The following is a 25,029-nucleotide window of genomic DNA, read 5'->3' on the forward strand; positions in this document are numbered from 1 at the left end:
CCCACCAATTCCTGAACTCTAGTTGCAAGTCTGATACAGACCCTCCCTCTGTGGTCTCAGGCAAGTCACTTAACCCCTAGTGCATCTGTGTTCCCTTGTGCTGGGCACTGTTTGTTAAGCACCTTTAACAGAAGGAGTACAATATAAATTCGAAGCATTATCATCAGGGCTTCACATATTTCATAGACCCCTAGGGTTAGAAGGGACCACAATGGTTATCTAGTCTAACCCCCTGCCAAGATGCAGATTTGTTGTGTCTAAACCATCCAAGTCAGATGGCCATCCAGACTCCTTTTAAAAACCTCCTGTGAAGGAGCTTCCATGACCTCCATAGGCAGTCTGTTCCATTGTCCTATGGTTCTGACAATTAGGAAATTTTTTCCTGATATATTATTTAAATCTGCTATGCTGTAATTTGAACCCACTGCCTCTTGTCCTGCCCTATGTGGCAAAAGAGAACAACTTTTCTCCATCTTTTTTATGGCAGCCTTTAAAGTATTTGAAGGCTGCAATCATGTTTCTCCCCCGACCCCAATCTTCTCATTTTCCAAACTAAACATACCCGGTTCCTTCAGCCTTTGCTCATCTGGCTTGCATTCCATCCCTTTAAGCCTCTTTCTCACTCACTTCTGGATCCTCTCCAGATTTTCTACATCCTTTCTATACATTGGTGACCAAAACCGGACATAGTACTCCAGCTGAGGCCTAACCATCACCAAGTAGAGCAGTACTATCACCTCCCATGATTTACATGCAATGCCACTATTAATGAAACCTCAAATGGTATTTGCAAAAAGAAAAGGAGTACTTGTGACACCTTAGAGACTAACCAATTTATTTGAGCATAAGCTTTCGTGAGCTACAGCTCACTTCATCAGATGCATACTGTGGAAACTGCAGAAAACATATACACAGAGACCATGTGTATGGTATGCTGGGAGGAAGTATTGTTTCATGGTCTCTGTGTATATAATGTCTTCTGCAGTTTCCACAGTATGCATCCGATGAAGTGAGCTGTAGCTCACGAAAGCTTATGCTCAAATAAATTGGTTAGTCTCTAAGGTGCCACAAGTACTACTTTTCTTTTTGCAAATACAGACTAACACGGCTGTTACTCTGAAATTGTATTTGCTTTTTTTGCAATAGCATAGCACTGATAACTGTTGTTAAGGTTGTCATCCACCACCACTCCCAGACCCTTCTGAGCAGTGCTGCTGCCAAGCAAGTTAGCCCCCATTCTGTATTTGTGCGTTTGGTTTTTCCTCCCTAAGTATAGCACCTTAAATTTGTCTTTGTTGAATTTCATTTTGTAGTCTATAGCTCAGATGATCCCTTCTAATTTTTTACGCTATCTTGCAAATCTGATCAGTGTGCTCTCTATTCCTACATCCAGGTCATTAATAAAGATGTTAAATATACCACTGGACCCAAAACAGATCCCTGTGGAACTCCACTTAACACCCCCTGTCATAAATATAAAGGGAAGGGTAAACCCCTTTGAAATCCCTCCTGGCCAGGGGAAAGCTCCTCTCACCTGTAAAGGGTTAAGAAGCTAAAGGTAACCTCGCTGGCACCTGACCAAAATGACCAATGAGGAGACAAGATACTTTCAAAAGCTGGGGGGAGGGAGAGAAACAAAGGGTCTGTGTCTGTCTGTAGTCGTCTTGGCCAGGGACAGAACAGGAATGGAGTCTTAGAACTTTTAGTAAGTAATCTAGCTAGGTATGTGTTAGATTATGATTTCTTTAAATGGCTGAGAAAAGAATTGTGCTGAATAGAATAACTATTTCTGTCTGTGTATCTTTTTTGTAACTTAAGGTTTTGCCTAGAGGGGTTCTCTATGTTTTTGAATCTAATTACCCTGTAAGATATCTACCATCCTGATTTTACAGGGGGGATTTCTTTATTTCTATTTACTTCTATTTTTTATTAAAAGTCTTCTTGTAAAACACTGAATGCTTTTTCATTGTTCTCAGATCCAAGGGTTTGGGTCTGTGGTCACCTATGCAAATTGGTGAGGCTTTTTATCCAACATTTCCCAGGAAAGGGGGGGTGCAAGTGTTGGGAGGATTGTTCATTGTTCTTAAGATCCAAGGGTCTGGGTCTGTAGTCACCTAGGCAAATTGGTGAGGCTTTTTACCAAACCTTGTCCAGGAAGTGGGGTGCAAGGTTTTGGGAAGTATTTTGGGGGGAAGGACGCGTCCAAACAGCTATTCCCCAGTAACCAGTATTAGTTTGGTGGTGGTAGCGGCCAGTCCAAGGTGTAATATTTTGTACCTTGGGGAAGTTTTGACCTAAGCTGGTAAAGATAAGCTTAGGAGGTTTTTCATGCAGGTCCCCACATCTGTACCCTAGAGTTCAGAGTGGGGGAGGAACCGTGACACCCCCTTCCAATCTGACATCATTCCATTAATAGCTACTCTTTGTTTTCAGTTGTTTAATTATGTATCCACTTAATGGTAGTTCTGCTGAGCCTGCATTTCTCCAGTTTACTTATCAGAATGTCATGTGGGACTGTGTCAAAAGCCTTGCTAAAGTCCAGGTATATAATGTCCACTTCATTCCCCCATCCACCAAACCAGCTATACCCTGTCCTCCAGAATATTCGCAAACTGAACTTTTTTATAATTTTTAAATTTTTCTCTGGTAGCTTCCCAGGGATCAAGGTCAGGCTGACTGGTCTATAGTTCCCCAGCCCCTCCTTTCCCCCCTTTTTAAAAATGGGCACTATGTTAGCCCTCCTCCAGTCTTCCAGCACCTCTACTGTTATGCATAGGTTTGCAAATATTATCGCCAGTGATTCTACAGCTCCATTATTCACCTCTTCCCAACTGCTCATTGAAGAATTTTGTTGCATTTAACCAATGAACAAATGCTGTCTTCCTGAGTCTGCAGACAGAATGAAATAACAGCTCAGACGTGAATTTTCCTGTTCATTTCAATGGGTTGTTAATACTGAAATCTAAAGATGACGATCCCAAACTACTTCCCCACACCTCCACAGGTGCTAAAAGTCCCAACAGTTTCCAGGCCAGTTGCTAATCCCTCCAGCATCACCCCCACCCTCCAGCTACCTACAAGGCAGTTGTATTGTCAGTACAAACATCTGCAACATACTTAAAAATGAAAATGTGGGGACAACATAAACTAACTTGAATTTAGTTTCAAAATTAATAACACCAGAACTATTGTTCTGGTTGTATTATACATTTTCCTAATTTAAAAATTTAAATGAAGCTGCCACAGAATTTTCAGTCTGCTGCCCCAGAGTGTCTTGCTGAAGAATCTAGGGCTAGATTGCCAAAGAGTATTCAGCACTCGGTTATTAACTAAGGTCCATCAGTGGGTTTCCTATGGCACTTTGAATTCCAGAGTCCATTGTGTTTCCATATGGACACACAAAGGTGCACTGCACTTAAAAATGAACCTATGCTCAGAAAAGTAGCTGCTTAAAATGACACGTTCCACTCCCCCTGGGTAACTTCGAATCACATCAGGTTCCTACAGTGAAAAAACAATTCCTCACTCCAATTAATCCTACAGAACTCACACAGTTAAGGGAGATTCTATTTTGAGCTAGATTCTATTTTGCTTCATGCATCATCAACATAACTACCAGATGCTAAATTCTACCTAGTGAATCTTTATGACTGGTGATGATGGAACAGGCAGAAAGAACTCAGCTTGATTTGCAGGTCACATATGGAACTTGTAATGCTGGTAATTAAAAAAAAAAAAAAAAAACCCAAACCCCAAACAAAATCCCCCCTACCAAAACAAGAAAATCTAAACAACTTTTGACTTATGACCTAGTTCAATTTGAACTAGAAGCCAGTGAGGGAACCTAAATACTACATGGATCCTCACAATACTATTTTTTACAAAATCCATTTTCTGAATATAACAGCACTTTGCAATAAAGTGAGTATTTGGTGTTAGCCGTTTCCAAACTGTTTAATACACACTTCTGTTTGACAACGGTGATTGCACTTAGCTGGATTCTATACAGAGTGACTGCAGTCTATTTTCTTCACTTATTTTGCAGCTCAAGTATTAGATCAACACTACTGCAAAAAAAGAAAAGAACTGGTTAATTACGACTAGCAGCAAATGAGCTATAATGGAGGTGTTATGAATGTAAATCAGTGACGCCTGATGCAGCAACAGCAGCATCTGTGCATGCAGCTTGCAAAGTAATGAGATTGTGATGATGTACTGGCATCCTGCTTTGATCACTTCATCTCGTTCAAGAGCTCTGCTGGGAAAACAAAGGTTAGTGGACTGACCTCCCTTCCTGCAGCTTGCACATGCACAAATAATATTAGCAATTGATCAAGGACTGATTTCTTTCCAACCCCTTTTCAGAACGGATGGTTTCATAGTTGGAGGCCATGGGTAAACAGATAGCACAAACTCCTACAATATGAAGTGTCATGTTCTAACATGTTGAGGTAATTGGCAATTCATTCTTCACCCTGTAACCAGAAACAGGTGTATGCTACTTTAAAAAAACATACCATCAACTGTGCAAAATGTGTTCCCTCTCATGCAAACAGGTTTGCTGGTACGTGCTCAAATGCGGGGGCAGTGAGATTTGTAGATTTTCAATCTACAGATGGCTCAGATGCAATAAAAAAAGAATTTGTAAATCTTAGCAACACAAGATTAAAGAAACAGAACAAATGCATCAAAAAAGACTGCATTTTTTAGCCTCCCTTTGTTTTAATACTGTAATTGGGAAAGAGTTAACTTGTGTTTATGTTAATTCCCAACAAAGCATGTTTAACACATTTAAACAAGAGGCTTTAGTCTTGAAAGGGATTGTGAAGCCAGATGCATCACTGCCGAGTTTATTTGCCAGCTACACTAAGAACCAGCAGTTCATACTGGTTGTGGGTCACTCAAGAAACTGCAGCCAGCAGCAAGAGCAGCCCTTAATGAGCACATCTATCAATTTTCAGGGGACTTGGTTGATTACCATTACACAAAAATAAGTACCATGCCAATTTAACTGTTGGCTACTGAAGCGTGAAGGAAGTGTTTCACTCACTTGATTTCATAAGGAAGTCTATAAAATTACTTAACATGTCCATGTGAGGAGATATCGGAGGCTGGAGGCATTTTAACACAAGTGTGTGTCCATCCACGTTAACGTGTGATGATGGGAAAAGATTCAAGCTGCACTAGTACATTATCTAAATAGATGTCTTCTTCCTATGCTCATTTTGAAGGGTTATTCCATCAAATTACCTTCCAGAAAAATCTGTATTTTTCCTATTTTAATGAAATCATTAAGTTAATGTCAACAAAAAGAAGTTTCTAACTACTGACTTGTTCAAGTCTTAAAGAAAAGCTTTTTTAAAATCTCACATGCAAATGCCAAGCTAAGTGAAAAACTGGTGATTACTTGAGGGGAGCATCTTTAATTTACCTAAGGTTTATACAAGGGGAAGGAGAAAAAGACATACAAGACATGGCTTAGTTCTCTTAATGAACAGGTTTATTATAGTACTGCTTTAAAAAATGAATAAATAGGTGAGTAGACCTACCATAAACCCACTGAAACCTTATTTGTTGGTCTACAGACATAGTTCTCAACACTCAAGTTATATTTGTTGAGCATCTCAACAAAATACTTAACATTTACATGCAAACTAACATGATTCTGTGCTTAAATTACAGCACATGAAGAAATCACAGATTCTTTTCTAAAATCCTCCGCTTCCACTTCATTCAGAATGAATCTACTTCTACCTAAAATGTACATAATTAATATTTCATACAGCTTTGTTGGGTATTCTACATTCCTAATGGATTGTATTGATCAGAGCAAGAAACTTGAATGTCTATACTGCTGTAGAAGAAACTAAAATTGTCATAGATGAAGTGATCATTGTTTCATAGGTTTAATATGTTGAGTGGAGCTTCTGCAAAGCAGAGGCAACAAATAATGTTTCGGACTCAGACATGTTGAAACTCTGTTCAAATTGTGTCCCTATAGACATCATACACAGACTACATAATACCACTTAAACTCAGGTCTACCATGCTGACCAATATTGTATCATTGTTTCGTTGTTTACCAGGGCCTGCTGGAGGGTTTTGATGCCGTAGGCGAACTATGACTTTGGCATCCCCACCGCCTCCCCCCTGCACATTCAATGTAGAGAAAAATGAGACGTCTAGAATGAACTTTTAAATTATTTACTTGGCATTGGAAATGAACAATGTAAACATAAAAATAGATTATTTTTTTTTTTTTACTTTTCATTAATACTAACACAATTATTCTGTATAAAAAAAAATTACCTTCCGTCTAATTTGGCACCCCTTAAAGCCTGGCGCCCCTGGTGACCGCCTAGTTTGCCTATATGGTCAGGCCAGCCCTGTTGCAGACCTGCCATCTGTCAGCATCCATCTGCTGTCTCTTGGCTTTTACTTAAATTGCAAGCTCTTTGCAGCAGTGACTGTCTTTTTGTTCTGTGTTTGTACAGTGCCTGGCAAACTGGGATCCAGTGCATGACTAGGGCTCTTAAGCACTACAGTAAGGCAAACAACAACAACACTGTGCATTCCCTCTAGCATAACTTGTTATCCAAACAACAAGAGTCCCTCATTCATGATGTGTAGGTTGTGCTATAAATCGTGCCATGTTCCCCCCTAAGGTTCCCACTGGGTTTGAACATTTCAGTATGGAATTATTTTCAGAACACTGAAATCCAGAATTTAATTGCAACTTTTAGTCCTGAGGGAATTCTGCACCAAAACATTAAAAATTGTGCATATTTTATTTGTCAAAGTAACATAATATAATCAGACCATTTTCAAATATTTTGGTAATTTATTACAAAATACTTGTCAGCAAGTATGTCTGTAATAATACAGACAACAAAAAAAGATTCAGGAACTGTTTTTTGACAAATAGATTCCTTAGTAGGCATATTAGCACATCCATATGGCTCCACAGCGAGGGACAGAGTCTTGCATGCATACACGCCCAGCCCTGCCCCTGTGATCCAGGTGTAGGGCAGGCAGGCTCAACCCAGCAGGATACAAGTGTGCAGGGGCTTATTGTAGGGAGATCCAGGTGTGGGGTGAGAGGGTTCTGTGTGGGGCAATCTGGGTGCTGGTGGCTCAGTAGGGGGTCTGGGGGCAGGGGGCAATCTGGATGCATGGGGGCTCATTGGGGAGTTCTGCGGGGTTGTCCAGGTGAAGGTGGTAGACTCAGCAGGGGTGGTCTGGGTGTGGGGGAGATGGGGCTCGGCAGGGGAGTCTAGGTGCAGGGTGCTCAGCAGCAGGGGTTTGGGTACTGGAGAAGTGGGGCTTAGTCAGGTGGGGGTCTGGGTGCAGCTGGTTGGGACTCAGTGCAGTGGGGGTCCAGGTGCAGGAGGCTCGGCGGGGTTGGTCTGTGCGGAGATGGGTGTCCAAATGCCAGGGGTGAGGCTCAGCGGGAGGGGAGGGGGATCTGGGTGTGTGTGGGGTCTGGATGCACGGGGGTTGGGCAGATTGGGGGACAGCTCCTCATACAGTGACCTCTCCTGCCATGGCTGGGGAGCAGTAGAGGTAGGAAGTGGGGGGTGGTGGGGGTGCGGACCTTCCTGCAGCTGAAGGAGGTTCCAGGGGATGGGTCTGACCTCGCCCTGGGAGCAGCCCATGCAGGGAAAGAGGAAGTGCTGTCCCCACCCAGCTCAGCTGGGACTAGCAGCTGGAGCCCAGCACAGGGTAGGAACCACCGGCTGTGGTGTCCCCAGCCCTGCCTCCCGATGCAGTGATTTACATCTCCCCCGGCTGCTCCCGAGCCCGAAAGAAGACGTGTTCCTCCCTCCACCCCCGACCACTGCTTGGGAGGGGTGCATGAATCAGTTTTTCTGCAGAGAAAGAATAAAATCTGTGGGGGACATTAATTCTCCACTTGCGCAGTGATGCCGAATTCCCTCAGGAGTAAACTTTGCCACTAACTTATTGAATAACCTGGAGTGAGTCCAACCTCTGTGCCTCAGTGTTGGAAAATTAAATGTCATGTAAAAATAATGTAAAATGTGCATGCTACAATTTACCCTTAGACATACTGTGAGGATTACTTAATATTAGCACAGCACTTACACATGTGGGGTTTTAAGAATAGTATTGTCTAATATTTTACCAGGGGCAAGTAAAAATAAAATGACTGAGTGCTAATACAGCACTAATAAGTTCCGTGCTACCTTTATAAGAGGAAGAAGCTAGTTACCTCAATTTTTTTTTTTAGATTCCAATGACCTCTGCCAAGCAGGGCTTCTAAAGAAGTCAGTGGGAGTTCAGCTCAGTGAAGGGCTGCAGAATCTGGCCCACTGTTTCCAAATATGTTTCAGTTTTCAGTTATTCAAAGACACTATGTGGTATTTTTGCTGGTATTCAGTAAATACTACATATTATTTTAAAAGTGAATTAATGCTCATGAAAGGTGAAAGCACGGAAGATTGAAGCTATTTATCCATAAAATGTGTCTAAACACAGGCAACAGCGCAAGCTATCTAGGTATTGCGATGAGCTCCCCATCTATGGAGTCTATAAGTTCATCAAGAAGACTACTGAATTCATTTTCATAAAACCCTTGTAAAACCCATTTTTCAGATGGGGACGCTGAGGTACAGGATGATTAAGTGACTCACCCAAGATTACACTGGTGATAGAGCAGGGAACTAAACCCAGATCTCCTCAGACCTGTCCAGTGCTTCAACCACAAGACCATCCTTTCTCTCTGCACTGCACTTTTAAAGTACAGAAAGTTAACACCATTGCTTTAGGATCGGGCAATAATATTTCAAGGTCTGTTTTTTTCCTTGTTCATTTAGACAAAGGACAAGTTGACAATAACCTCTTCCTAAACTTTTACTGTAGTACTTTCTTTAGGTCAACAAGTTAAGTAAAGATGATTCAATAAATTGAGCGTATCTCCTTCCTGACGTATGTACAATTGACCATAAATGATCAAAAGCAATCTGTGCTCCTAAATTCACTTTCCAGACAGGGACCTGAAAGTGTTTTACAAACATGAATAAATTAAATTTCACAGCACACTAGTTGCCAGTTGGAGGAATACCTCATTATTATCCTCTGCCACGCCCTCTGGTTCTCCCATCCAATTCTGGATCCAAAGTTCTAAGCTTCAAGGCCCTGAACAGGCAGATGCCTGGCTATCATATATATATATCATGTCTCCCATCAGAGCTGTGGAAGTTATCTAGGATCAGGTGAAACTATCAGGTCCCACATAGAAAGAATATTTAGAGGAAGGTTCTAAACTAGCCACTACAGTAAACTCACTGTGAAAAGAGATCAGAATAAGCTGAGAGGTCTTACTAAAAACATTGTGCATTCCCTCTAGCATAAAGTTAGATCAATCACAAGAGCCAACTCTTCACAGAGGCAATCCCCACAACTGTAGGGCTCAACAACATACAGGCAACCTCACAGTGAGCGGAGAAAAACAAACAAAATCCACCAGTAACATCCATCAGTAGGCCAAACTGAGTGGTACATAGAGGCCTCTATGGCCACATCTACCCTACACACCACTGGGGGCAGCATATAGTGTATATATAGCTACATGCTGCAGTGAAAGCAACACACCCTTTTCCCCTGCTGGAATCTTTCCCTGAAGCAGGGGAAGGGTTTAGCAGCAGAGAGTTGGTGGAGCCTTTCCCTGCTGCACCCCCAGCTGCCGGAGTATTTCCCTGCTGCGGGGAAGGGCTCCAGCAATGGAGAGCTGCCCGAGCCTTTCCCCATTGTGGAAGTCGTTCCCTGAGATGAAGAGAGGCTCCACAGTGGGGAGCTGCCCAAGCCTTTCCTTGTCACCTCCCCCCTGCAAGCGCCATTCCCTGCTTGGGGAGTCTTTTAATGAGACAGGAAAAGGCTCCAGAAGCAGGGAGGCAGAGGGACACTGTAAAAAATAGCAGCATAGACAGGGAGGCACTGCTTAGGCAAATAGAGAGAAAGTGTAGGGAATGGACTCTCGGACATACCCACCCCCTTCAGGTATGCCTTTACTCTACTTGTCTGAGACACTGCTATTTAGATCTGTGCTGGGGGCTATGAGGTTATGCTCTCTATATGCCACTGAAAAAAACTGTGCAATGTACACATACCTATGGCTAAAAACTATCTGTGTACCTTCATTTTATACTGGTGTCTAGATGTCGGAGTGTTTGGCACTCTATAAACAGAGACAGAAAAACAGTGTTACAAAGCAGGAGGCCCAGAATTTGGCTCCCTCAAAGGCATTGGGAGTTTTGGAGCACTGAAGTGACATTCTTCGTTCCTGGAAAGAGGCTTACCTTTGTTTTGCTCTGCAGCAACACCACCTGGACAGTCCACAACAGCGTGACCTAATTCCCAGAGGCCACCTGGATTTCATCACTACCTCACAGCTTGCATTTCCTGGCAAAGTCCCCCAACGACTATGGAAAAGTTCTCTCCAAAACAGCAGCAGTACTAGCAAGGTAGTTTTGTGGCATGGGTCAAAATGGAACCGGTGAGGGGCAATGATACAGTTTGTAAAAATGCACTAATGCACAGCTGTTAAAGCTGAAATCCACCAAATGAAGTAAAAAACCCACAGAGGTGAAGGTAATAACATTTATTTTAGGTAGAAATTGGCCTCTACAATTATTTTATCCCTAACTGAATAATCAAGATGTTACTTGGCTCTGAAGACCATGGGGGAATAAAATGTCACCACTACAGCTGCCAAATTTCCTGCTACCAGCCCTCCAAATTAAAGGAAAAACCCATACAGATGCAAAATGTAATTAGTCAGTAAAAGCCCAAATCCTCACCCAAAGCCCTGCTCATCCTGTAATATTGCATTCTTTTCTTCTTGTGTATACTTCTAATTATGAGGGAGACATCTTCATAATATAATAATTCTGGTTATAATGTAACTGCTGGTAACATAACTCCTACATTAGAAAAGGCAGCATGCTCTAGTAATGTTGTTTTAATATAATTTGTGTACTGCAGGAACTGACTGAACCTGATCATTTAGAATTTGATCAATGTGAATTAGTGTCTTAGAGAGATAAACCATTTGATGATTTAGAATTTGATCAATGTGAATCAGGGCCTTAAAGAGATAAAACATTTATCATGCACATTTGGAATATCACACTAATTCATGCAGCACTGAAGTAGATAATAAGCAGACATCAATAAATAGTGCAGACAAAATACAGAGGATATATGAGTTCTCTGATACAAGTCTATATAGGGTATTTAGTCTTCTCCCTTTAATGAAAGAATTGTGCATAAAGCCCACTGAAGCCACAAATGACATAATTTCAAGGACTGAAGGGAGGAAGGTAAGGAAAATGCAAGAAAGATAGGTAGATAGTTATTTCAAACTCTTGAAATAAATTTTAATTTAAAAGTTGAAACAGAATTCTAAGCTATCTGGATGAAACTTCCCAAAATTCGAGATGTTTAAAATGATTAGTGGAGCAGCTTCGTAACAATACCACAATTAGTGCTATTAATCTCACACTTTCAACTTGAAATCGTACTAACATGCAGCACATTGGTTTACACATTTAACAGAATTATAAATTTAGCAGTTCAACCTTATTTAATTCTTCTTTTACAGCCAATTAAACAAGCTCTTTAAACATTATTGCTTGAAACCCTGTCCTCCATTCTCACATTCAATTACACTGACACAAGAAGCGGCTGGTGATACCAAAAGAGCATCATCTTTAGGTTTCACTAAATCATTCATAATTTATGTATCAAACCCCACACCAAAGACAGTGTTAAAATAGCATTCATTTAGTTTAACCCCACAAGAGCATGGAAATTTACAGTTTTAAAAAGAGACTTTTACATGAACGAAAATGTGAAATATGGGGTAATAAAATCCATTTGCATCCCAAGTGTCCCTCACTATTTTTGCTAATTATGAAACATATCTGAACTTATAAATGTACTTCCAAATACCTTTTCTTCTAGTCTTTTCTGCCTCTATATAGCAATGAACCATATCTGGAACCACTAATCAGGCTACCCCAACAAACGCTGGCATCTTAGCTTACATACACACTACAGCGTAGGTTGGTATAAGTCAGTGGTTCTCAAACTGTGGGTCGGGACCCCTAAGTCATTTTAATGGGGTCACCAGGGCTGGCTTAGACTTGCTGGGGCCAAAGCCAAAGCCTGGGCCCCACCACCCGGGGCTTCAGCCCTGGGCATCGGGGCTCAGGTTACAGGCCCCCTGCCCTGGACTGAAGCCCTTTGGCTTCAGCTTTGGTTCACCCCACCCGGGGCGGTAAGGCTCAGGCTTCGCCCTCCCAACCCAGGGGGTGGGGTTCAAGTGGGGTCAGGCTTCGGTCCTCTCTCCTAAAATCTCCTGTTGGCTTAGAGTGTCTGCATTAGCAGCGTAGCTGCACCACTGTAAGCTCTGCAGTGTAGCCATAGCGTTGGATAAAACAGGATTGGGCTACAAACCTCCCCTTTTTAAAAAACACCCTTGTATTTGGCCCTCTGTATTTATTATTAGCATGGATTTCAAGGAGACTACTCTCATGCTTAAAATTAGGGATATAATTTTGTCAAGAGATAGAGTCACCCTGCCCCCTCACCCCAGACCTTGTGTCCTTCACATCCCTGGTGTCCTCCACATAAAGTGCCATAGCCATCAGCCTATTGGCTATTCTGGGGTGAATCAATCTTTCTAGTTTTTTTGCTAAAATTTTCAAGAGGTCTTGGTATCATCCCAGTGGGTAACAGGGAACGTTTTAATGTTCAATGACAAGAAAGCCATTTCTCACCCAGGTCTATTTTTAGAGACTGTTGACAAAGTGTATTTGAGTACAACTATCAGAAACTGCTGACAAGACGGATGAGTTTGCCAAGGTGCACTTGGGGACTTGGTCATCTATGGATGACCGTAAACAGGAAACAACTGGCTTCAAAAGTGTTTACGGGAGACAAGGAAGGTGAGATAATATCTTTGACTGGTCAAAATTACTTCACCCATCTTGTCTCCCTCATATCCTGGGACCAACATGGCTACAACAACACTGCAAACAACAATGAAAGATATAGTCTGAGGGTATATCTGCACTGCAGTTAGACACCCACGATTGGCCCACACCAGCTGACAAGGGCTCACAGAGCTCAGGCTAAAGGGCTGTTTAATTGTGGTGTAGACTTTCAGGCTTGGGCTTCAATCCAAACTCTGGGACCCTCCCACCTCACAGGGTCCTCGAGTCTGTGCTCCAGCCCAGGCCTGAATGTCTACACCATAATTAAACAGCCCCTTAGCCTGAGTCAGCTGACACAGGTCAGCTGCAGTTTTTTAACTGCATTGTAGACATACCCTAAGGATCTAATCCACGAATCATGGGACTGGAAGGGACCTCAAGAGGTCATCTAGTCCAGTCCCCTGCACCAATTGCAGGACTAAGTATTATCTAGACCAGGGGTCTCAAACACGTAGCCCGTGGGCCGAATGCGGCCCGTGGGGTTATTTTCTGCGGCCCGCCAGCTTCCCGCGGCCCCCCCAGCATTTACCTAGAGTGGCTCCGGCCTGGCACGCACTGGGGGCAGGGCAGGCTCCCTCCCTGGCTGCCTGCCCTTCCCCCGCACAGCTCCGGGAAGTGGCCGGAACCTGCCGGGGGGAGGGCACAGGGGTCTGTGTGTTCCCCCATTCCTGGCCAATGGGAGCCTCAGGGGAGGTACCTAGAGGAGCGGCCAGCACAACACACAGACCCCTGTTCCCTCCCCCCCGCTCACTTCTCGGAGTGGCACGCGGGAAGGGCAGGCAGACAGGGAGCCTGCCCTGCCCTGCCCCCAGTGTGCGCCGGGTCGGACCCGCCCCCTGAACCTCTCCTGCACCGCAACCCCCTGCCCTGAGTCCCCTGCCGCACCCCTCCTGCACCCTAACCCCCTGCCCTGAGCCCCTTGCCGCACCCCTCCTGTACCGCAACCCCCTGCCACACCCCTGCCCTGAGCCCCCTGCCACACCCCTCTGCACCCCAATCTCCTGCCCCGAGCCCCCTGATGCACCCCGGCCCCCTCCTGCACCCCAACCCCCTGCCCTGAGCCCCCTGCACCCCCTGGGGGCAAGGAGGGGGCAGAGTTGGGGTGGGAATTTCAGGGAAGGGGTTGGAATGGGGCAGGGAAGGGGTGGGAAGAGGCAGGGCCTCACAGAACGGGTGGAGTGGGGGCAGAGCCAGGGCAGCGCAGGTTGGGGGTGGTCAGTGGTATAGCCCTTGGGCAAATGTACTAGTCCTCATGATGCCCTTGTGGTCATTTGAGTTTGAAACCCCTGATCTAGACCATTCCTGACAGGTGTTTGTCTAACCTGCTCTTAAAAATCTCCAATGACTGAGATTCCACAACCTCCCTAGGCAATTTATTCCAGTGCTTAACCACCCTGACAGTTAGGAAGTTTTTCCTAATGTCCAACCTAAACCTCCCTTGCTGCCATTTAAGCCCATTGCTTTTTGTCCTATCCTCAGAGGTTAAGAAGAACAATTCTCCCTCCTCCTTTTAACAACCTTTTATGTACTTGAAAACTGTTACCGTGTCCTCTCTCAGTCTACTCTTCTCCAGACTAGACAAACCCAATTTTTTCGATCCTAGATATAACATCAGTTCACCTGTTATGCTTCCTTACTTGCACATGCAGGCCAAACTTCCCTGAAATTATTTTCCTTCAATGGTCATTCATGTCTCTGTTGACAATCAGAAGGAGGAAGTCTCAACAAGTCTGAGGATTTCACAATCCCATTCCCCATATCCCCTTTGCACAACTATTTTTCTGGTTAAAGGAGAACTGAATGGAATGCTTTTCACAACTGGTTTTTAAACTTCCCAGATGATTTTATGTTGTGTGATGTTAGGTACTACACCTAGAACCCTGCTGTTTAGGCCAGGCCTGTAAACATCTGGAAGAGCCAGGCAGTACTTGACTGATTTTGGAAATTGCTGGGGGCTGGAACACGGCAGGCCTCCCAACTCTGCAAACGAAGTCACTGGACATAAGTCACAATAGCTACTACCACCTACCAACTATTCCCTTATTTCATATCTAGTAACATGGATCAGCATTCATGTTGCGCTCTCCATCAGTACCTGGCCTGGGCCAAAAAAGCTAATGATCCAGCCAGCGGACCAAATTCGGTAATGAATCCTGGTCATGTGCCATGTTGCGCATACACTAAGAAAAATATATATTTTTTTAATTAAAGAAAGGAAGGAGGGTGCTAATTAGATGTTTCAAATTCAACGACGTTGATAAAATTAATTAGCCCCATAGATGGAAAGAGAGGGAGGGAAGGAACAACTGAATGATCAATAGCAACCAAACCATCTTCTCACTCCTACTTGCAGTCCCTCCAGATCAAGGTTGAAGCACAGTGTCATTGTGTAGTTCAATCAATACTTGTTCGATGGTCAGAAATGTTCAGTCCATAAGGCTGCAAACCTGGTACCTTTAACCAGCACTAAATTAACATAACACTAAACTAAAAAGAGATTCTCAAATAATATGTAAGTGAATACACAATGAAATGGCAAACAGATCCAACCACTGAAACATGTAGTAATTTTATAGTAAGGTTGTTAAAGACTTATCATTTTATTAAGCTACTATAAACCAGACGTAGTCGGGGGCAGGGTATCAGAGCTCTACATAGGCTTCCACACCTCCACCCAAAATATGGCCACAATTCCATAATTTTTGTCTACAGTATCTATTGGTAGATGGTGAGAGTAAAGGGTTGTAAAAGGTTATTTTCATACTCATACAAAAATGATGAATGGCACTTTCTGCTTAATGGAAGAATTGGCAGAAACTGAAAGTCCAAAGCTAAGGGTCAGAGTCTCTTTGGTCCATCAATTACTGCATCTTCATTTAACCATCCTCAGGTCTAATAATAATTCAACCTGACCTTCGCTATTACAGGCAAAGTTAAATCACTGATTTAAATACCTTTTATGCTAAACAAGAATGGGATGACTACTACTGAAATGCAAGGTTGGCACCCAAGTTCTGGAATTACATTAACGAAGATGCATGTTTAAGGAGTAGAGTTTTTCAAAGCATTCTTAAATAGAATCAGGTGTAAATAAATTAATATACTACTAACTGTGCTGTCAATTTCTATGCAATCAAGGTAAATACAATATGGGCTGGTTACCAGATTTCACCAAAATTCTTTCATTTCAATAACCAGTCCTGCAAAAATATATTTCATTTGCCACCTTCCAAGCACAGGCTGCTAGGTCAGGTGGAGAAATTTTTGCCTATTTTAATATGAACACAACTTCATCATATTCACATACTCAAAAGTATCGGGGGGGAGGGAGGGGGAGCCTTACTTGAACCTAGCTTCCACTTCTTTGACAGCTTGTTGGTATTGCTCTGTGGTTACTTTGTAGAACTGTGCACTCTGAAAAGAGAGGAGAAAGTGAAAACGTTATGACCTAACGAATATTTATAGTGGTGAAAACATTCCTGGCACTCTACAGAACGTATAAAGAACCCAGGTCCCTGCACTGAACATCTTACAGTATAATCCTGACAAACAAAAGGTGGGATAACTGTTAAAGTACAAGATGAAGCAGAAGCATTATTGGTGAGCAGTTCACTGCAGAGCTAGAATGGAAAGTTTCTTATCCAGAGAAAATATTCTATATAGAAAAATGTTTCCATCCCGACTTGGGATGACAAGTCAAAATTTCAAAAACGGTCACAAACCAAAAATCCAAAAAAGTTTAGTTCGGGTCAAAATGTCTCATTTCAGTTTTGACTTTACGGTAGTTTAAATTTCTAAACAAAAGCCTCTTTCAAGTTGTAAAACTGGAAATTTTTATTTAGAAAATGTTGAAACAAAATTTATTAACAATTTAGCAACTTCCTCAATTTTTTCCATGTTAAAAAATTAGTAGAAACTGACTCTTTCCCCCAAAAAGTTTCAGTTTCAACAAATCTGCATTTTCTGATGAAAAAGCTTTTAGTCAAAAAATTCTGAACCAGTGCTAGTTCTTTGTATAGTAGGAAGGCTACATAAAAAACTGGTTTTAAGGAAGAACTGGAAGGAGGAGGATGACTGGAACATAAATCAGGAGGCTGTTGCCATCATTGAGGGAGTCATAATTTTTACATGATTGGATAATCCATAAATGGAATCCTTATTGTTGTGTGTATGTATTTACACTTGTGTACACTCAGACTTTATGTGGAGGCGATATTCATGTCATAAATTGCAGTTATGTTATAAATTAACCACTCATCCTCTGACTGTCCAACTGGCTCTTTGCTCACCAGTTCATTTCTTTCTAACTTATTCTAATAGTCCAAACTTTGAGTAACTTCCAACAGCTGCTATTTTATCTTTTTAAAATCAAGCTGCCTTTGTTAGATAGTTTTTCCCTTTCACCAACAAGTGATATGGGGCGGTTGCTGACCTGTAACTTTAGGTTCTTTGAGATGTTTGGTCCTTAGCTGTATTCCATTGTGGGTTATGCATGCACACCATGTGCCCAGTCTCAGAGAATTTAAAAGTAGGGCCTGTTGGTTGGCACATGAGCCCTAGTTCATCTCTTGCCTGGGATCAAGGGGATAAAGGGCAGAGTGGACCGACTGACTCTCCAGTTTCTTCTCTACCGCAAATCAGATAGGATCTGAAGTGGAGGGGAACGAGGGTGGATAGTGGAATACAGATAGGGACCACGCATCTCAAACCTCCCCTTTTTCTTTGAGCGATGGTCCCTATTGTATTCCACTGTGGGTGACTGACAAGCAGTACCTATGTAGGATGAGAGTGCAAAGATGTAGATGGTAGAGCTGAGTGGAGGACTGCCATCCCAAATGAAGTATCAGCAGAGGAGTCCTGCACCAGAGCATAATGTCTCGCAAAGATGTGAACAGAGCTCCACGTGGCTGCTTTACAGATGCCAAGGAGGAGTACCTTCTGAAGTGATGCCACAGTTGTTGCTTGTGCTCTGGTAGAATAAGCTCTTACCCCAGGGGAAGGTTCAATAGCTGATAGAATAGAATGCTGCCAGAGATCCATTTGGAGGCTCTTTGGTTGGAAATGGCATGTCCCCTGATTCTTTCTACTGTAGTGATGAATAGTTTCTGAGATTTCCTGATTGGTTTTGTTCTTTGCAGGTAAAAGGCCAAGTCCTGCCAAACATAAGGGAGTGGAAACTTAATTCCTCTGTGGAAGCGTGCGGTTTTGGGAAGAACACAATAAGTAAATCGACTGGTTAAGGTGAAATTCGGAAACTACTTTAGGAATGAATTTAGGGTACAGATGCAAATAAAACTTTTCCTTTTGGAACACAGTATAAAGGAGGCTCTGCCAACATTACTCCAAGCGCACCAATCCTTCTAGGTGAGCTGACGGCTACAAGGAAAGTGACCTTCATGGAAAGGAGAGACATGGAGCAAGAGGCTAAAAATTCAATGGAGGGCCTTGTGAGTACTGAGAGAACAATGTTTAAGTCACACTGGAGAGTAGGCTTCTGAAAAGATGGAAAGATTCTGATTAGGTCTTTCCAGAATCTACTGGACAATGGATGTGCAAAGTCCACGTAGGCCTGAGAAGGTGTATATCATGCACTGATTGCCACCAAGTTGACTTGCAAGGAGCTGATGGATGAGTCTGATGTCTTCAAAGAGACGATACAGTCCAAGAAGAGAGGAATATGTGCAGTTTCTGGGATAACGTCCCTTTGACATGCCCAAGAAGAGAAGCGCTTCCACTTAGCTAGGTAACATCTTATAGTAGAGTCCGTTCTACTACTAGAAAGGATGACTTTCATGACTGTGGAGCATGAACATTCTAAGGACGATGCCCATCCAAATATCAAGCCCAGAGGTGGAGCGTACACAGAGCGGGGTATTTGATCTTGCCATTCCACTGGCTCAGGAAACATTGGGAGGATGGTTGATGGTTGGGAAGACATGTGTAGGAGGTTGGGAAACCAAAACTGTCTAGGCCAAAAGGGATGATCAGATCTGTCCTGCTGGATTCTGCATAGAACTTGTAGCAGGAGCACCAGAGAAGGGAAGACATAGTTGAACTGGTCCAAGCAAGGAAGAAGCAGAGGGTCACCCTGGGAGTGGTAACTTAGGGCTCCTCTGAAGCAATATATGGTGCAGCTCCCGTTTGCTTGAGAAGCAGTCAGGTCTCTGGTTGGGGTTCCACATAGATTGAAAATATTGCGCAATACCATGTCATGGAGCTCCCACTCATGTTTGATTGCAAAATATCTGCTGAGGGAGTCTGCAAGCATATTTTGCTTCCTCAGAAGGTAAGCTGTTGATAGGGTGGTTCTATTGTTGATACACCAGTTCCAGAGACTGACTGTTTCTGCACATAGGGAGATGGATCTCACTCCTCCCTGCTTGTTGATATAAAAGACAGTCATAACATTGTCAGACATTATAATGACATGGAGAATGTGAATAAATGGAAGAAAAGACCTGAATGTTTTCCGGACTACTCATAACTGAATGCTTTCCGGACTAGTCATAACTCCAGGATCTTAATGTGCATCATGGACTCTTGAGATGTTCAGGTACCTTATGATGTGTGCCTGTTCACGTGGGCTCCCCAAACTAACAGAGATACACCTGTAATAATGGTCCTGTGTGGAAAAGAAGGGAGAAAGGGGACACCCATGCATACCTGCCGAGGAGTTGTCCACCGTTACAGGGAAGACAATACTTTGGCCAGAACTGTTACCGGTTCGTGGAAGAGTGGTTTGGAGAGTATACCAATGCAGCACCATTTGAAGGCAACGAAGGTGGAGTCTTGCGAACGGGGTAACATAGGTACCCAAGGCCAAAACAGCTTTACAATCCTGCAGTCAATGCCACCGATACATCCTCTAGCTCTATGGCTATTGCCATCGTCCTGTGCAGGGAATCGTGGTTCCTTAGGGAGGTCCAGAATGCCAATAAGGACCTTCCCTTCGATGAATCACACTTCCCTTCAGTCAGAAGATGGATAAATCCCTGCATACCCTGAAGGACTCCAGAGCTACCTTCCACTCACTGGAGATACACAGGCCTGCCCATAAGAGGAAGTTTTAACGCCCATTGTTCAGACCTAAGCATATGGCTAAGTAGTTTTTCCATCAGAGGCCCTATGAACTACCACGCAAGAGACAGAGGGTTCAAAAGTCCCGCTTTCCTTCACCCTCTGCAACAGGCTCTACATCTCAGTCTCTGAATCAACATTATTTTTCACGGGAGCTTGAGAGTCACGAAAGACTAAGGCTATCTCTACACTAGTGAGCTTACAGCAGCATAGCTGCACCAATGTAGCTGAGTCGCTGTAAGATATCTAGTGTAGCTGCTCTAAGCCAATGGGAGAGAGCTCTCCCATCAACATAATTAATCCACCCCTAACTGGTGGATTACTGTCGTGCTGGTGAGTGGGGTGGGAGGAGGTATTTTTTCATGCTTTGTGTGTATATAAGATCTTCTAAACTTTCCACAGTATGCATCCGATGAAGTGAGCGGTAGCTCACGAAAGCTTATGCTCAAATAAATTGGTTAGTCTCTAAGGTGCCACAAGTACTCCTTTTCTTTTTACTCCCATTTGAAATACTGGTACATAGTCAATATTCATAACTTCATATACAATGATAGCACATGTAATCCAATAATCAACAGATCAAGGCTTTTAGAAGGATACCTTACAAGGCATACTTTGTACAAAACATGTCATAATTACATCACCATGGTAAATATGGGGGTGTCAATGTGTTGCTTTGGGGTACAGAGTGTCACAATTAGTTCACCCATCTTGTCTCTCCAGAAATGTATTTCCATCTTCCCTTAATTCTGGAATGCCTCTCCCCCTGACTCCACCAATCACCCACTTTCAAAATGCAAGACAGGCAAGATTCAACCCATGGGCAGTAAAAACTTTTCTAGACCCGAAAATGTTGGAGCTTCACAGTGGGATGTACAATATTCTAAGACAATTGACTAACAAGTTGTGACATTTTATGTCTAGATAATGTACTTTTTTGTAATTTTCAAGAGGTTTTTATGGCTTGATCTGAGCTCATCTGAACTCCATGTCGGCAGAGTTGGACTCAGGGTAGATCAGCTGAGGCACTTGGCTTCATAGTAGGAAGAATAAAAAATGAAGTCAGTCATACAAAACAGTTCAAAACTTCTCTAAAATAGTTTTTCTGTAACATGTGGGTCATATACAGAGCACTTGATGTGGTGTGGTACAATGGGTTTGTTGGCACTTGCTAGACCTGATTTAGGGCATTGAAACTCTTGAGTAATGTGGCATCACAAAAATCATGCCATTATGCCAATGAAATCTTTATTCCACATCGTACTGTCACATATTTTATTTTTTTTTACATATACACTTTTAAAACTCGAGTTTAATTGTTTACACAGTGTTACAATTCAAGGTTAATTACTATGGCATCCATAAAACATTTAATCTATTTAGATGGCCACAACACAGTCCATGGAAACTATCATTCTAGATTTTCATGCCCCTCTGCCATGTACATTGGTCAAACTGGACAGTCTCTACGTAAAAGAATAAATGGACACAAATCAGATGTCAAGAATTATAACATTCATAAACCAGTCGGAGAACACTTCAATCCCTCTGGTCACGCAATTACAGACATGAAGGTCGCTATCTTACAACAAAAAAACTTCAAATCCAGACTCCAGCGAGAAACTGCTGAATTGGAATTCATTTGCAAATTGGATACTATTAATTTACTATTAAATAGAGACTGGGAGTGGCTAAGTCATTATGCAAGGTAGCCTATTTCCCCTTGTTTTTTCCTACCCCCGCCCCCCCACCCCCAACGTTCTGGTTAAACTTGGATTTGTGCTGGAAATGGCCCACCTTGATTATCATACACATTGTAAGGAGAGTGGTCAGTTTGGATGAGCTATTACCAGCAGGAGAGTGAGTTTGTGTGTGTGTGTGTGGGGGGGGGGGTAAGAAGACCTGGATTTGTGCTGGAAATGGCCCACCTTGATTATCGTGCACATTGTGGGGAGAGTGGTCGCTTTGGAAGGGCTGTTACCAGCAGGAGAGTGAGTTTGTGTGTTTTGGGGGAGTCGGGGGTGAGAAAACCTGGATTTGTGGTGGAAATGGCCCACCTTGATTTTCATACACATTGTAAGGAGAGTGGTCACTTTAGATAAGCTATTACCAGCAAGAGAGTGAGTTTGTGTGGGTGGTTTCTGGAAAAAAAAAAAGGGGGGGGGGTGAGAAAACCTGGATTTGTGCTGGAAATGGCCCACCTTGATTATCATACACATTGTAAAGAGAGTGGTCACTTTGGATGGGCTCTTACCAGCAGGAGAGTGAGTTTGTGTGTGTGTGTGGGGGGGAGAGCGTGAGAAAACCTGGATTTGTGCTGGAAATGGCCCAACTTAATTATCATACACATTGTAAGGAGAGTGATCACTTTAGATAAGCTATTACCAGCAGGAGAGTGGGGTGGGAGGAGGTATTGTTTCATGGTCTCTGTGTATATAATGTCTTCTGCAGTTTCCACAGTATGCATCCGAGGAAGTGAGCTGTAGCTCACGAAAGCTTATGCTCACATAAATTGGTTAGTCTCTAAGGTGCCACAAGTACTCCTTTTCTTTTTGCGAATACAGACTAACACGGCTGTTACTCTGAAACCTGTAACAAGAACAGTTTACGAAAATGCACTGTAAAGCCCTTAGCCTTGATCTTGAGGGATTATCCTTTTGTGAATGCAAAAGCGGATTTGGTCTTCATGATCAGTTGGTCACAAGAGCTTTCCTGACCAAGTGTTATCTGTGCCAAATGACGTTAAAAGAAAAGCCACAAAGCGGGTTACTGTATTGGAGACTGATCTGAAACCACAAACTTATTTTAGGAGTACTTGTGGCACCTTAGAGACTAACCAATTTATTTGAGCATAAGCTTTCGTGAGCTACAGCTCACTTCATCGGATGCATACTGTGGAAAGTGTAGAAGATCTTTTTATACACACAAAGCATGAAAAAATACCTCCCCCCACCCCACTCTCCTGCTGGTAATAGCTTATCTAAAGTGATCACTCTCCTTACAATGTAGATATGCTATTACCAGCAGGAGAGTGGGGTGGGGGGAGGTATTTTTTCATGCTTTGTGTGTATAAAAAGATCTTCTACACTTTCCACAGTATGCATCCGATGAAGTGAGCTGTAGCTCACGAAAGCTTATGCTCAAATAAATTGGTTAGTCTCTAAGGTGCCACAAGTACTCCTTTTCTTTTTGCGAATACAGACTAACACGGCTGTTACTCTGAAACTTATTTCACTTAGTACTAAAAGAGCGACTCTTTCTGGAAAGGTAAAAAGATAGACATTTCATACTCTGAGCCACTGTGTCTTCTAAAGGTTTTCCTAATAAATTACAAACTAACTTGAGCTCTTCAAAAATCAAAAGAAAAGAATACTAAGCTCAGAAGAAGGGTGAAATTAAATTTCAAGTCAAAACATCACCACAAATTATAACAAATTGTGTAACACATACCACAGCCAAAAGCACATAAACCGATCACAGAGGGGCATGGTGGTCTACTGCACTCCTGCTTCTCTGATCCGGACCTAATAATTCATTTGTATGGGAATTGAGGTTTCATGCACATGACTGGAGGTAGCGTATTTTTTAATAAATCAGTAAGAAAATGAAAACGGAATAGTCTTCACACCAGTGACCTCTTTACATTTAAGCAATCTTGTCTGCCCAATGACAGTCGCAGCCAGGTTTCTTGGATGTAGATAAAATCAATACGTATGTGATTAGACAGTGCACTGACTATAGTATGAGCATGGACAGGTCACTATTTGAAATGATGAATAGCCCTCTATCAACCTATAGTCCCTTACGATGCTAACATTTACTATAATCTTATTTGGGCTGCAATTTATCTTTCTCGTGCCTGATCAATAAAGATGAACACAACAGTTGTAAAGATCGATTGTAATTTTTTATAATTTTCAAGCATGAAGGTGCATTTTTGACACACAGACAACATTCCAAGTGTACTTGTTCTATCTTTTTAATTGCCGTTTGAGTGATCAAATAAGCTGCTACTAAGAAGACATTTGTCATCTTAGATTGAGTATATCATGTGTTTCTGTGTAATACCTTCCCTTCAGAATTCACTCAGGATTTTCTTTCATGTATATAATTGTTTACAATCCAGAGATGAAGTCATTTTAAAAAAATCCTCCCCACTTCTTAGAATAATTTCACCAGTAGCTAGTGCTGAGAATACTGACTAGAAATGATGCTTGCTATAACATGCTGTCAATTAGAAATTACATTACTGCATTGTCTACTAATGGACTAGCAGAGTAACGGTTGAATTAATAATAGCTTTTATTTCCTCTACTGTTGATGTGGAATAGCCCCTCAATACACCGATAAATACACATCAATGTTGCACGTCTACTGTACATGCGCACACACACGTGCTATACTGTAATTATTTATTACATACCGAAAAAACATATTAAAAGAACAAGTCAAGCACTCAAAAATTAGGAAATACCAGAATTAAGGTGTCAAGGTTCTTTCCCCACTCTGAACTCTAGGGTAAAGATGTGGAGACCTGCATGAAAGACCCCCTAAGCTTATTCTTACCATCTTAGGTTAAAAACTTCCCCAAGGTACAAACTTGCCCTTGAACAGGATGCTGCCACCACCAAGCGTTTTAAACAAAGAACAGGGAAAGAGACCACTTGGAGACATCTTCCCCCAAAATATTCCCCCCCAAGCCCTACATCTCCTTTCCTGGGGAAGGCTTGATAATAATCCTCACCAATTGGTAGAGGTGAACACAGACCCAAACCCTTGGATCTTAAGAACAATGAAAAAATCAACCAATCAGGTTCTTAAAAGAAGAATTTTAATTAAAGAAAAGGTAAAAGAATCACCTCTGTAAAATCAGGATGGCAAATACCTTACAGGTTAATCAGATTCAAAACGTAGAGAATCCCTCTAGGCAAAACCT

General features: G+C 42.5%; 1 protein-coding gene across 2 annotated transcripts in view; it reads right to left on the reverse strand.

The window, feature by feature from the left end:
- The window catches only part of CHCHD3 (coiled-coil-helix-coiled-coil-helix domain containing 3), a 243,425-nt gene that overhangs the window by 35,138 nt on the left and 183,258 nt on the right, over positions 1 to 25,029 (reverse strand). For both annotated transcript variants that reach the window (XM_084617879.1, XM_084617878.1), the window contains exon 6: positions 16,360 to 16,430. In XM_084617879.1, coding sequence (XP_084474005.1) covers positions 16,360 to 16,430 — 71 coding nt within the window. The remainder of the gene's footprint in view (positions 1 to 16,359; positions 16,431 to 25,029) is intronic.

This window comes from Lepidochelys olivacea (genome assembly GCF_965140295.1).
Source record: "Lepidochelys olivacea isolate rLepOli2 genome assembly, chromosome: 1".
Classification (NCBI taxonomy): domain Eukaryota; kingdom Metazoa; phylum Chordata; order Testudines; family Cheloniidae; genus Lepidochelys; species Lepidochelys olivacea.